General features: G+C 37.6%; 1 protein-coding gene across 1 annotated transcript in view; it reads left to right on the top strand.

Annotated features, from left to right (window-relative positions):
* Nucleotides 1–454: 454 nt before the first annotated feature.
* Nucleotides 455–10,268, top strand: part of LOC118425577 (1-phosphatidylinositol 4,5-bisphosphate phosphodiesterase beta-1-like) — a gene marked incomplete in the record, with an annotated part of 44,307 nt that continues 34,493 nt past the window's right edge. The window contains 8 exon segments of the mRNA XM_035834519.1: nucleotides 455–554; nucleotides 1,665–1,802; nucleotides 4,253–4,332; nucleotides 4,577–4,633; nucleotides 4,773–4,857; nucleotides 5,527–5,627; nucleotides 6,538–6,701; nucleotides 9,426–9,601. Coding sequence (XP_035690412.1) covers nucleotides 513–554; nucleotides 1,665–1,802; nucleotides 4,253–4,332; nucleotides 4,577–4,633; nucleotides 4,773–4,857; nucleotides 5,527–5,627; nucleotides 6,538–6,701; nucleotides 9,426–9,601 — 843 coding nt within the window.

Genomic DNA, 10,268 nt, shown 5'->3' with positions numbered 1-10,268 from the left:
GTTGTATGGACTTGTGCCTTGTGATGTTTCTGTGATGCTCTGCTGCAAACTTTGCCACATGCTTTGTGATATTGGAACTATAACCATTAACCAGTATATTTGTATGATTTGGCTGAGTTTTGGTTTATGCTGATAAAGCATTGTTTCAAAATTTCTTAAGATAATGCATGATTTTTAAGTGTGCATAAAAAGAGGTTTCAATATTCCGAATATCACAAGGTGTTATCCTCCCAAGTATGTGTCAATTATCTTCCCTTGTAAGGTTACATGAAAGGAAGCGAATGTTGTATTTACATGACTTGTATTGTATGACATTTGCTTCCTTTAACATTTGTTGTTGTATTCACTGTTCATGCCGGCTCATGTACAGACGTAGGTGCTGTGTCTGACCACAAGTCTCGCTTGCATGGATTTGTCCAACCATGGAATCATAGTTATTTTACAACAAAGTTGTTATGCAAGACATGCTTGCAATATAGGCACACAGTTACAAGGATAACTACTAACGCTGTATGTTTTTTTGCATGCATAAGTACCTGGCAAATCTGCCCAAAGTGAGTATGTCACAACATTCTCACCTCGCTTCATCTCTGGCTTCTAGCAAGCAGTATGTAGTGCTTGATGTAGCAATGCAAGAGTACAATAGCTTGATTTCTGGTGAAGTCAAGCATGCATCGAATAACAAGGACTACAATATGTGGATGCATTATTGCTTTAGCTGTTTAGTGAACGATCTAGATGAGAGTGGTAGACACTGTCAGCAGTGCATGGGCCACCTTGGTGACCAGATGACTCAATACTACAGCTCACAACACTCTCTGTCAATTACTGTAGAATCTCTGTACTGTAGAATCTCTGAACCTTAGTAGTTTAGGATCAATTGCATCATGTAACAAGCATGACTCTAACCCTTCATTGTTTGCTCTGTCTGTATACAGGACACAGAGGCATTTATATGCATTTCCATTTGAAACCTCTAGCTGGAAATATGTACCGACCAGAAATGTATTTTGAGCCTCTTAGCAAGCATGTTCAGCTATCAAACCATGAGTAACTCCTCAAAACTTACACAAAGCTATAGAACAGTATAACTATGGCAAAATGCCTTATCCTAGATTTCGTAAATGTACATGTGTGTTATTCATATGAATGCCTGGCTTATGTTGGTGCTATTGTTGGATGTTATGCTACATGTATTAACTTACAGACATTTTTATCTCCTAATGCTAACTGTGGAGACAATAAAGCTTAATGTTAATGTTGCATGGACTGTGTTTAGTCTGATAAGTATCTCTAAACTTCCCAATGTGCTTTTTTACAATTATGGAAAACATACCTTACAAAAAGTATTTTGCTATCCTACCATCAAGTAAAATATACAGTGGATTACAAACATGTCCTGAACCATTTCGAAAGTATTATTGCATGTTTTATGCATTCAAGAAATTATTTTGACTGACTCAGCAGAAATTATCCAAAATTTAGTCTGACATGTGGTATATCTACGGCTACTAAAAAGCACAAAGGTTTCAACAGGGTAAGTATTACTATGCAATGTCAGTTCTGATGCAGTGTTCAAGATAACTTTAAATAGAGACATCATTGAGGCATCAGACTGCATTCCCGAAGGAATCAGATATTTTACTTCTTCATTTTTCTTACAGGACAAGCTGAAGGAGATGGTGCAGTTTGGTCCCCCAGATATTCCTGTGGAGAACAAAACGGTCACAGTTGTGTATGGGCCTGACATGGTGAACATCAGCTTCATCAACTTTGTCTCCAACTCAGAGGGGGTTGCCAAGGTAAGTTGGTAACTGACTTAAAGTAGAGTTGTTGATGACTTTCTATATGAAACATGATAGTTGGTTGGTATACAATATAGTGCTATCTGTTTTGATGTTACACAATGGCTTAAGAGACTTCAGCTTCATGTACATGCATGATCCAACTCTTGAGCATTAACTTACACAGAATTATGGAATAGACCAAATATAACACAGTGTTTCATATTCATTATGAACAAACCTTCACTGTAAGTCAACAGAGGTTTCTTTAAGATCTCTGTGTTGTAAATCTGTCGAGGATGACAATTGTTAAGGGTTGGATGCTGTTAAGGGTCAGATTGAAAAGAATGTGGGGGTAGAGGAGATATTGGCACAATAAATAAAAAGATATTAAAGGAAGAATTTAATGCCACTCTTGTAAAATACTGAATATTTATTTCCAAGGCAATATTGTCAGGTCAGCCCAACAAATAAAATAGCTTAATACATGCATGCAATGTATTCATGAGCAGTATGACTAGTATACACATTGCAAAGAAAATATGAATGACACAGAATTACACTCAGCCAAGAAGCCACTTTAGAATTAGAGCAGCAGATCAGAGAAGGGATTCATCAAAGACCATCTGACTTGAATCAGAGAACATAAAATGTTTTTCGTGGAACAAGTACCATTTGATGTATATTCATTGTGAATGATAGCACACACCAGACCTCTCTGTGCTATTTCAAGTACGTCTTTGCCAATTACTACGCACATTTTGAAACATTGCGTTTGTACTTTTGCATGTGCCTTAAGAGATCAGTTCAAAGTCAAAGGAGTGCTTTGGCTCTATTTACCACACACACAAGGGAAGAAAATGCTTGCTACTAATTAATGTACAAGTACATTCTGTAATTATTAAAAAATTATCAACAATCAAAGGAAATGAGTGAAACTGGCTTTAAATGACTGGTACCAATTTTAATTACGACTATATGACTATATTAAACTGCTCTTTGTGAAGCCCTCAGAGCTTTTGTGCTGACATCAATAAGCTCTGAAGGCTAGTTTGGTTATATTTGTAGCACAGTTCAATATTATAATAGTTCATGCACACTACATGTATGTTACTGTGATAGATATTGTGTACACCTGCCTGGGAGATGTATTCCATGAAATTCAGATGTAAAAAGTCAAAGGAGTAGTATTTGCCCATATAAATCAATATACATGTATCAACTTTGACACATAATTGAGACTCACACTTGCACTCCAAATATTACCCACAAACTCAAAAGAGTAGCCACTTATTCGAAAAATATGTGAATGCAAAGATCTGACAACCTCAGAGGAGTATTTGTTCTATAATCCAAGATATCAACTGTGACACAAATGTATTTGTCGTCCTAATATTAACCATGACATAGAAGCTAGAAAGAGTAGCGGCTGACCTTTTCAAGAATAACAGACATTTGTATTGATAGGATTAATGTACCAAGAGTACAAAACATGCAACTCTTCGTTAAAAGCACCAGACCAATGTTTACTTAAGCACAAATGGCAAAAATGATACCATTACTATGAAACGCTTGGTATTTAGAATATGTACCTCAGGCTACAATTAGAAACAGCAGAAGACTTTGAGACAAAAAGGATTAGAAATACAATCAGTTGAGTTACTCTGTATTGTACAATATGCATGTTAACATCACTACTTAAAAATTTTTTCTTCCAAATAAAAGGCCAAAAATTACAATGTTTCTTATCATTGAAGATTTACATTTTGATATACAGTACATGTACAGTGTGTATTTTCCCACATTCGGCCTATTTCACTTGTGTAAACTTTTGTTTTACCATTGTCAACAACATTGCAACTTGGTTGCTAAGACAGAAACAACCAAAAGTGCTTAAGACATGTCTTGAAATTCTTTCGAAAAGTGTGCTATTTGCAAGTACATGTAATTTCTAACCTTAAGATGGTACTCAATAATGCATCAGCATTTAAAAGAAAGGGCATTTACTACACATTTTACCATGAGCCTCTTCAAATGCTTTAATCTATGCTTAAAAAAAATCAATATGTCAGGTCTGTAGCTGTCACTTCCTACTTGTTCATCATCATTGTGCATCCAGTTTTTCTCCGGTGAGGTACATTAGATATAGTTTTTTCTGTATGACCTGTCATTCATGGCAGACATTAAAGAAGGCCCTTAGTCGGACAGTTCAATGTCACTTTCCGTCATTGTTCTATCATTCCCAGTTGTTTCTTCCCACTAAACTATTCTTGCAAATTGTACTAAAATGATGGAGGAGGTTTGGGCAACTCATGATCATGCCCCCCCCCCCACACACACACACATACACTTTTGGTGCCTTTCTGGAAGGTTGTATCAATCATTAGGAATGTTACCATTGTTTCAACAGTGCCATAAACTATCGCCCATTGAGATTCAATTCATGTTCTGTTCATACCTGTCTGTAGATATGGACGGACTCCCTGCTCAAGATAGCAACCAACGTCCTGGCTCTGAATGCCTCTCCAATGCAGAACCTGAAGAAAGTGTATGTATATGACCTTGTGTATGTTCAGATAGCAAAAAGATATCATGTAGTATATTGTTCTTGCTAGTTGAATTTTTTATCTTGAAAATGATGTTATTTACAAATGGAGAGACTTTGTAGTAATATTTTTTAGATGAAAAGTAAAAAAAGAGAGAAAACTTCGTATCATTACTCCATACATGTTAACAGTTGTATAATCTATGTATTATGTAATTTATTGATTAATTGTCTATTAATACCCCAGGTATGCCAAGCTGATAGTTAAAGACCTAACTAAGGAGGGGAAGCTTCCTGTTAAAAAGTGAGTACTTTATATTATATATTTTGACCATGCAACAGGTTTGTCCAGTTTTGCTATCTGAGTGATATAGGTCATGTATTTGCTTTTATATGAACAATCCAAAACCAGATCTGTAATAGCTTAACTGACTCTATTTCAGCGTTATCAAGTTGTTCTCTACATCCAAAGAGGAACGGAAGAGAGTGGAAGCAGCCCTGGCTACCTGTTCCCTGCCCACAGGGAAGGTAAGGACTTAGTCAGGGCTTATGGACTATAGTTAGTGAAGGGAATGTGTGGATTCTAAATGGCTTGTACAATGGAGGACAATATTCTATAGACTGTAATGCATGGGGTCTTTTAATGTTCAGTTGTTACTGTGGATAGTATAAGGGTAGACCATTTTGCAGGGTCTTGCCTATCCACAGATTTCTTTCCCGTCGTCTCTGCAAACCCCTGCTCATCACCAGGCATGATTCAACCTAATTTTAATCTTTTTCATATTAGATGTGCCAATTTTGTCTGCAAAGGTGATGGAGTAGCCATCATTTACGTAATGATCATTTGTAACATGATTCAGTCAAATGACAGAGTGTTGAATGCGTGGCTAAACTTTGCCATTTTGACTTTGTGACTGGACTATCATAAAAAACTTTACATGCTATGTCAAAGTAGCTAAGCAAACTTGTGCGGATGCTTGAGTCACTGACTACTGGTAGTGGATGTTACCTGAAAAGTCTGACCATTTCCAATGATCTATCCATTTGCCTGAGTACTGTGATATTGTGTACCTTATTTCCTGGATGTCTAGCCATTATAAATATAGCTCAACAAAGAGATGTAACTCAGTCTACTGTAACATGGTGGTACAGGTGGAAGTGCAATTTACAATTGTTTGTTTGTCCTGTCTCTCCCAGAATGACGTTATAAACGTGGAAAAGTTCTTCTTTGAGGATTTTATCACAATCGTGAGAAAGGTGTGTCCTCGACCTGAGCTGGACAAGGTGTTCGCAGAAGTGTGAGTACTGGTTGGTTGTACATGTAGTAGAGATAGTCAACATAGCAGAGAAAATCAGCACGGTCTAGGGTAACATCGGAAGCTTCTTCATCTATTTAATGAATTGTGTCACATTGAGGTTAGCCGTGGTACTGAACTGAAGAAAACCAAGTACTAGGTATAACAATAACATAGTTTGGATGTAATCCCTCCACAATGGACATAAACATCTACAGTTGGTCTGTAGATGTTCATGCTGATTCAGGCAGAGCAGCAGCAATGTATTCTTTGAAATACATTTTAGGATTTCACTTCACTGTTGCAAATATTTACACCCAGGTGGCTTAGACTGGTACATGTAGCGCTAGTTCACTTTTGTCCACAGGGTGACCTACATGTATATCCGTTGTATTTAAAAATAGGGTATTTAGGGATATCATGTCTCCGGACAGCGGTTTCAAATTGCAATTTTTTTCTAAATACTGCAATTTGAAATGTTACCACCATCCAACAACTTGATATTCCTAAAAAATGGCTTTAGATACCACGGATATAGGTTACCCTGGGGATAAAGGTGAACTAACGTTAGCTATAGAAAGAGTCGCAGATCACATAACGTAAGTTGCTTGATAAGTACATGTGAAAATGTATTGTGTATCTGCAATAAGTTGAGTACTGATTTTATGCAGGTAGGAAACTTACGGTTTACTGGCATGAAAGTCAAATGTTTTCATGGAGGAAGAAATGCAACATCCAGGACCGTGCAAAATAATTTGCCAGTTTGCACCAAGCCAGTGCTACATTCTATGTGCTACAATGCACTATGATACAAATTATCATTTATACCTGTAACTTGCAGCTTTTTGTTGCTTGCATATATTACGTTTATGAAGTAAATTTCAAGTCGATAAAATTTCATACTGTTGTACAGGGGTACCAAGAAGCCATACCTCACCATGGAACAAGTTGTTGATTTCCTGAACAAGGGACAGCGTGACCCGCGACTCAACGAAATTCTCTACCCTTATGCTAACAACAAGAAGGCCCTCGATATCATCAGCAGATATGAACCAAACAAGTCGTATGCAAACAAAGGTTGGACATCAGTTTGTTTTTGTTTATCTGTTGTTGTTGTTGTTTTTGTCACCAGATAGGCAGTAACTTTTGGTTTTGTCAATGTCAGTGTCAAGGTTGTGCAATCTTGTTAATGAACCAGGGTGAATAAAAATCTGAAACACTGTGGAAAGGCTTCATCTATAGACTCTGAGGTAGATGCTACAGTCAAACCTGTCTATAGCGGCCACTCGAGGGACTGGAGAAATGTGGCCACAATAAACAGGGGACCACTATAGAGAAAATGGTGATCAATTGACCACAAGCAATAAGTTACACATGATTTCAGTACCCACTGATCTTTCTCACCAAGTAACATTGTCTCGATCATTTCAAAATTCAACTGACCCTGCCGAATCTACCAAAAATGATTGATATTTCCATGCGCAATGTTGGTCAGACAAAAAATCTAGCTCTTTGCGATACTAATAGCCATCAGCTATCATGTCCTTCACAGGTAAATCAATAAATGAATTCTAAAAAATGCCCTTTACACGTGACAAGCTTTCCTTAACTCTCTGGTTACAGAAATAAGATCTCAATGTTGATCAATCTCCAACACCCCAATTGTACCGATCCCAAGTAGGTTACAAATGATACTCTTAGTTGTTAGGAACCTTGCCATAAGTAGTACTAATGAGTTTACTGCCCTGTGCCTGTTCTCCAGAGTGTAATTGACATCATTATGTCAGTCATCTGGTCATATTCACATCAATCCAAGTGAGTGCTGCAGTAAATGAATCAAAGGACAGAGAAGCTGATAAGAAGTCTATGCATTCCCCGGCATTTTCATTGCCAATTTTGAATGCATTAGGTTACATGCACCAGCAGAACAGTATATTTTTATCATACCGTTGTGTGGATGTGACTTCAGGAATCTTTGACAGACCAGGTCAATATTATTTCTGTGAAATTGTTTAGGTTTGGAAAGCAAAAAAATGTGAAAAAAGATTTTCCATTTTTGATTTGCCTCAACCAGTGCCTGATTATGTCTTAAAGCCCCTCAAGAAAAAATCAGAACACCATTTCCAAGGAGAGTATGCAATGATGTTGATTTAATTTTTCAAACTATTTGTATGAAACCCAGACTCTTCCAAACGCCTGCTAATTGTGGTAAAGATCCATTTGATTAAAGCTACAACATGTGCAACCTGCCTGATCCAGACACAAGATAGTTTATACAAAATGTAGAATGTAGATTGCCTCAAGAAAGGTTGTTGAATGTGCAATTGGCCTAGTTACATGTATGCCATGACAAGGTATCTAGACTTAAATGGTAATGTACTGTAGAGGGGGACTTTGAATATGTTTTTCTATGCACTTGTCCCAAATACATTAGAATGTATGTTGCTCAAGCTACTTATAAATCTTTGATAACTGTAGTGAGGAAGATCTTTTTTTGAGGAAGTATCATGTTCCTTTCTCCCAAAATCTGCATGGAGGTTACGTGATATGCCAGAATTAGGTATGGATATGATATATGTCTTTGATTCCAAGGGCTTGAATAAGATAATGATGGCTTTCATCCACATCTGTACCCAAATGCTCTTAATAGTGTGACAACTCATGAGTGGAGGATGTTCATACAAGGGTATTGGATAGAAGACTAACTTTAGGTGAAATGATTCTATTGCCATTGGACAAGTATGGATTCTTTCTATTCTGATTCACACCGCAAAAGTTAAGTTTGTTTAGTCTCATAACTATACTATCCTGCCACCGTGCTCATATATAGAAGTAGCAATTAGTATTCAAGACACAGCATATAAATGTAATCTCCATCACCTAAGTTATTGGGGTTTCAATTTTGCATGTTTGCTACCATCTAATGAGATTGCACCACTCAATCTCATTATTTCTGCAGGAGCAGTGCCAATCTTGTATAGGGTCATAGAGTCCCATCTATCTGCATTTCACTCTAAGATTAGATAAAGAGGCATTGATTGACATAAGATTGGTTTGTAACCTCTTACAATTGTCGGGGCGAAGGAATCACACCCATCTGTTTTTCTTTGTAAATTGTGACGCACAACCATACACTGTGTTTTCATATTCAATCAATGGACTGTTTTCAAGTGAACCCTTGTCTGTCTGATTGTGCCATTTTCTGTATTAGAATGGGATTCTTAGTCATAGTAGTTCATCTTCATAAACATGCATAAAAAAGAGCCAATTCAAAATTAATCTTCCAAAAGTAAAGAATTTCGTTAATGCGATGTCCTGTCATGGCTTCAGCTCTCTCTTGGATGTCCTTGATGAACAATGATAATCCCACTTTCATTCTAGGCTTGAATGTGTGATTATAAAACATAATCATATCAACTTTGTGCTGAAAGACCCACCTTTTCTAGCTCAAGATTACAATATATCATTAGAGCATGTGACTCTCTATCATGCTGACACAGTGATAGACTGATGATAGATTCTGTTTTGAGTTCCCAAAAGTTAGAGAAGCTGAATGTATATGATAAGCTGGATTACATAGGCTGGTAACAAAGGACACGTACATGTATACTGAGCAAAAGATAGCCCAATTCAAGATTGCAGGAAAGCACTGAGACAAGTGACAAACTATTCAATGATTATTGATGTAATCTTTTTTATTCACCCCTTATATCACTGGCTACCTCATGAACTTGCCAACTGCATTGTCAGCACTTTGTGGATTATTCAGATCCCTGACCTTTGCACCTTGAACCTTTTCAGGTCACTTGTCAGTAGATGGACTTTATCGCTACCTGATGAGTGATGAAAACACCATGGTGGATCCTGTCAAGTTTGACCTCAGCGATGACATGACACAGTCCCTGAGCCACTACTTCATCAACTCCTCCCACAACACATACCTCACAGGTGGGACAGTTTGTTGCTCTTCTCTGATAGTACTGTGTGTAGCCTAGTGTATAGTAGAGTGGATTCATTCCTCAAGATACCAACATCTTGCACACTGCAGTCATCCCTCAGAAAGACATCTGGAGCCGCATAGTTCAAGTTTTTAACTTTTATTCAGCCTGTCGGCCAAACTAGTTTTGCTATGTACAGCTTCTTCAGTGGCTAGAGGCTAAATGACCTGTGTGTACTGTGTGTAGCCTAGTGGTTAGCGACTCTGATTCTAGTCACCAAGAAATCAAATTTTCAAGAGTTCAAATCTTGGCTGACCTGACTTGTATGCCACTGGAAAGGGTTGCAGTTTTTAGGACATTAAGCCATGGCTTACTGTTGACTGTGCTTTTTGAAAAGAGCTATGTACTACTGATTATGTAGGGAAATATCCCTGGTGCATAAACCTGTAAATACCCTATACATTGTCTGGCTTCTCTGTCAGGACCAGTGGAACATTAGGTCGTCTGTCCATTTAGTTCATGTCAGTTTAACTGGTTTGAGACCTCTTTTACTTTCGGATTGACAGGTATGGAAGGGATGGGATTTCTTCAGGAAGTCCTGGAGTCCTTTGATCATAAGCGTCCAGGTCTGAATAGATTAGAGGGAACATGAAAAACACTATCCGAATCCTCCAGGGATTACTAAAAGGGTCTTGGATCTCTAATC

The sequence above is a fragment of the Branchiostoma floridae genome, chromosome 1 (genome assembly GCF_000003815.2).
Source record: "Branchiostoma floridae strain S238N-H82 chromosome 1, Bfl_VNyyK, whole genome shotgun sequence".
In the NCBI taxonomy this organism is placed as follows: domain Eukaryota; kingdom Metazoa; phylum Chordata; class Leptocardii; order Amphioxiformes; family Branchiostomatidae; genus Branchiostoma; species Branchiostoma floridae.
This window is presented reverse-complemented; position numbering and strand designations above follow the sequence as displayed.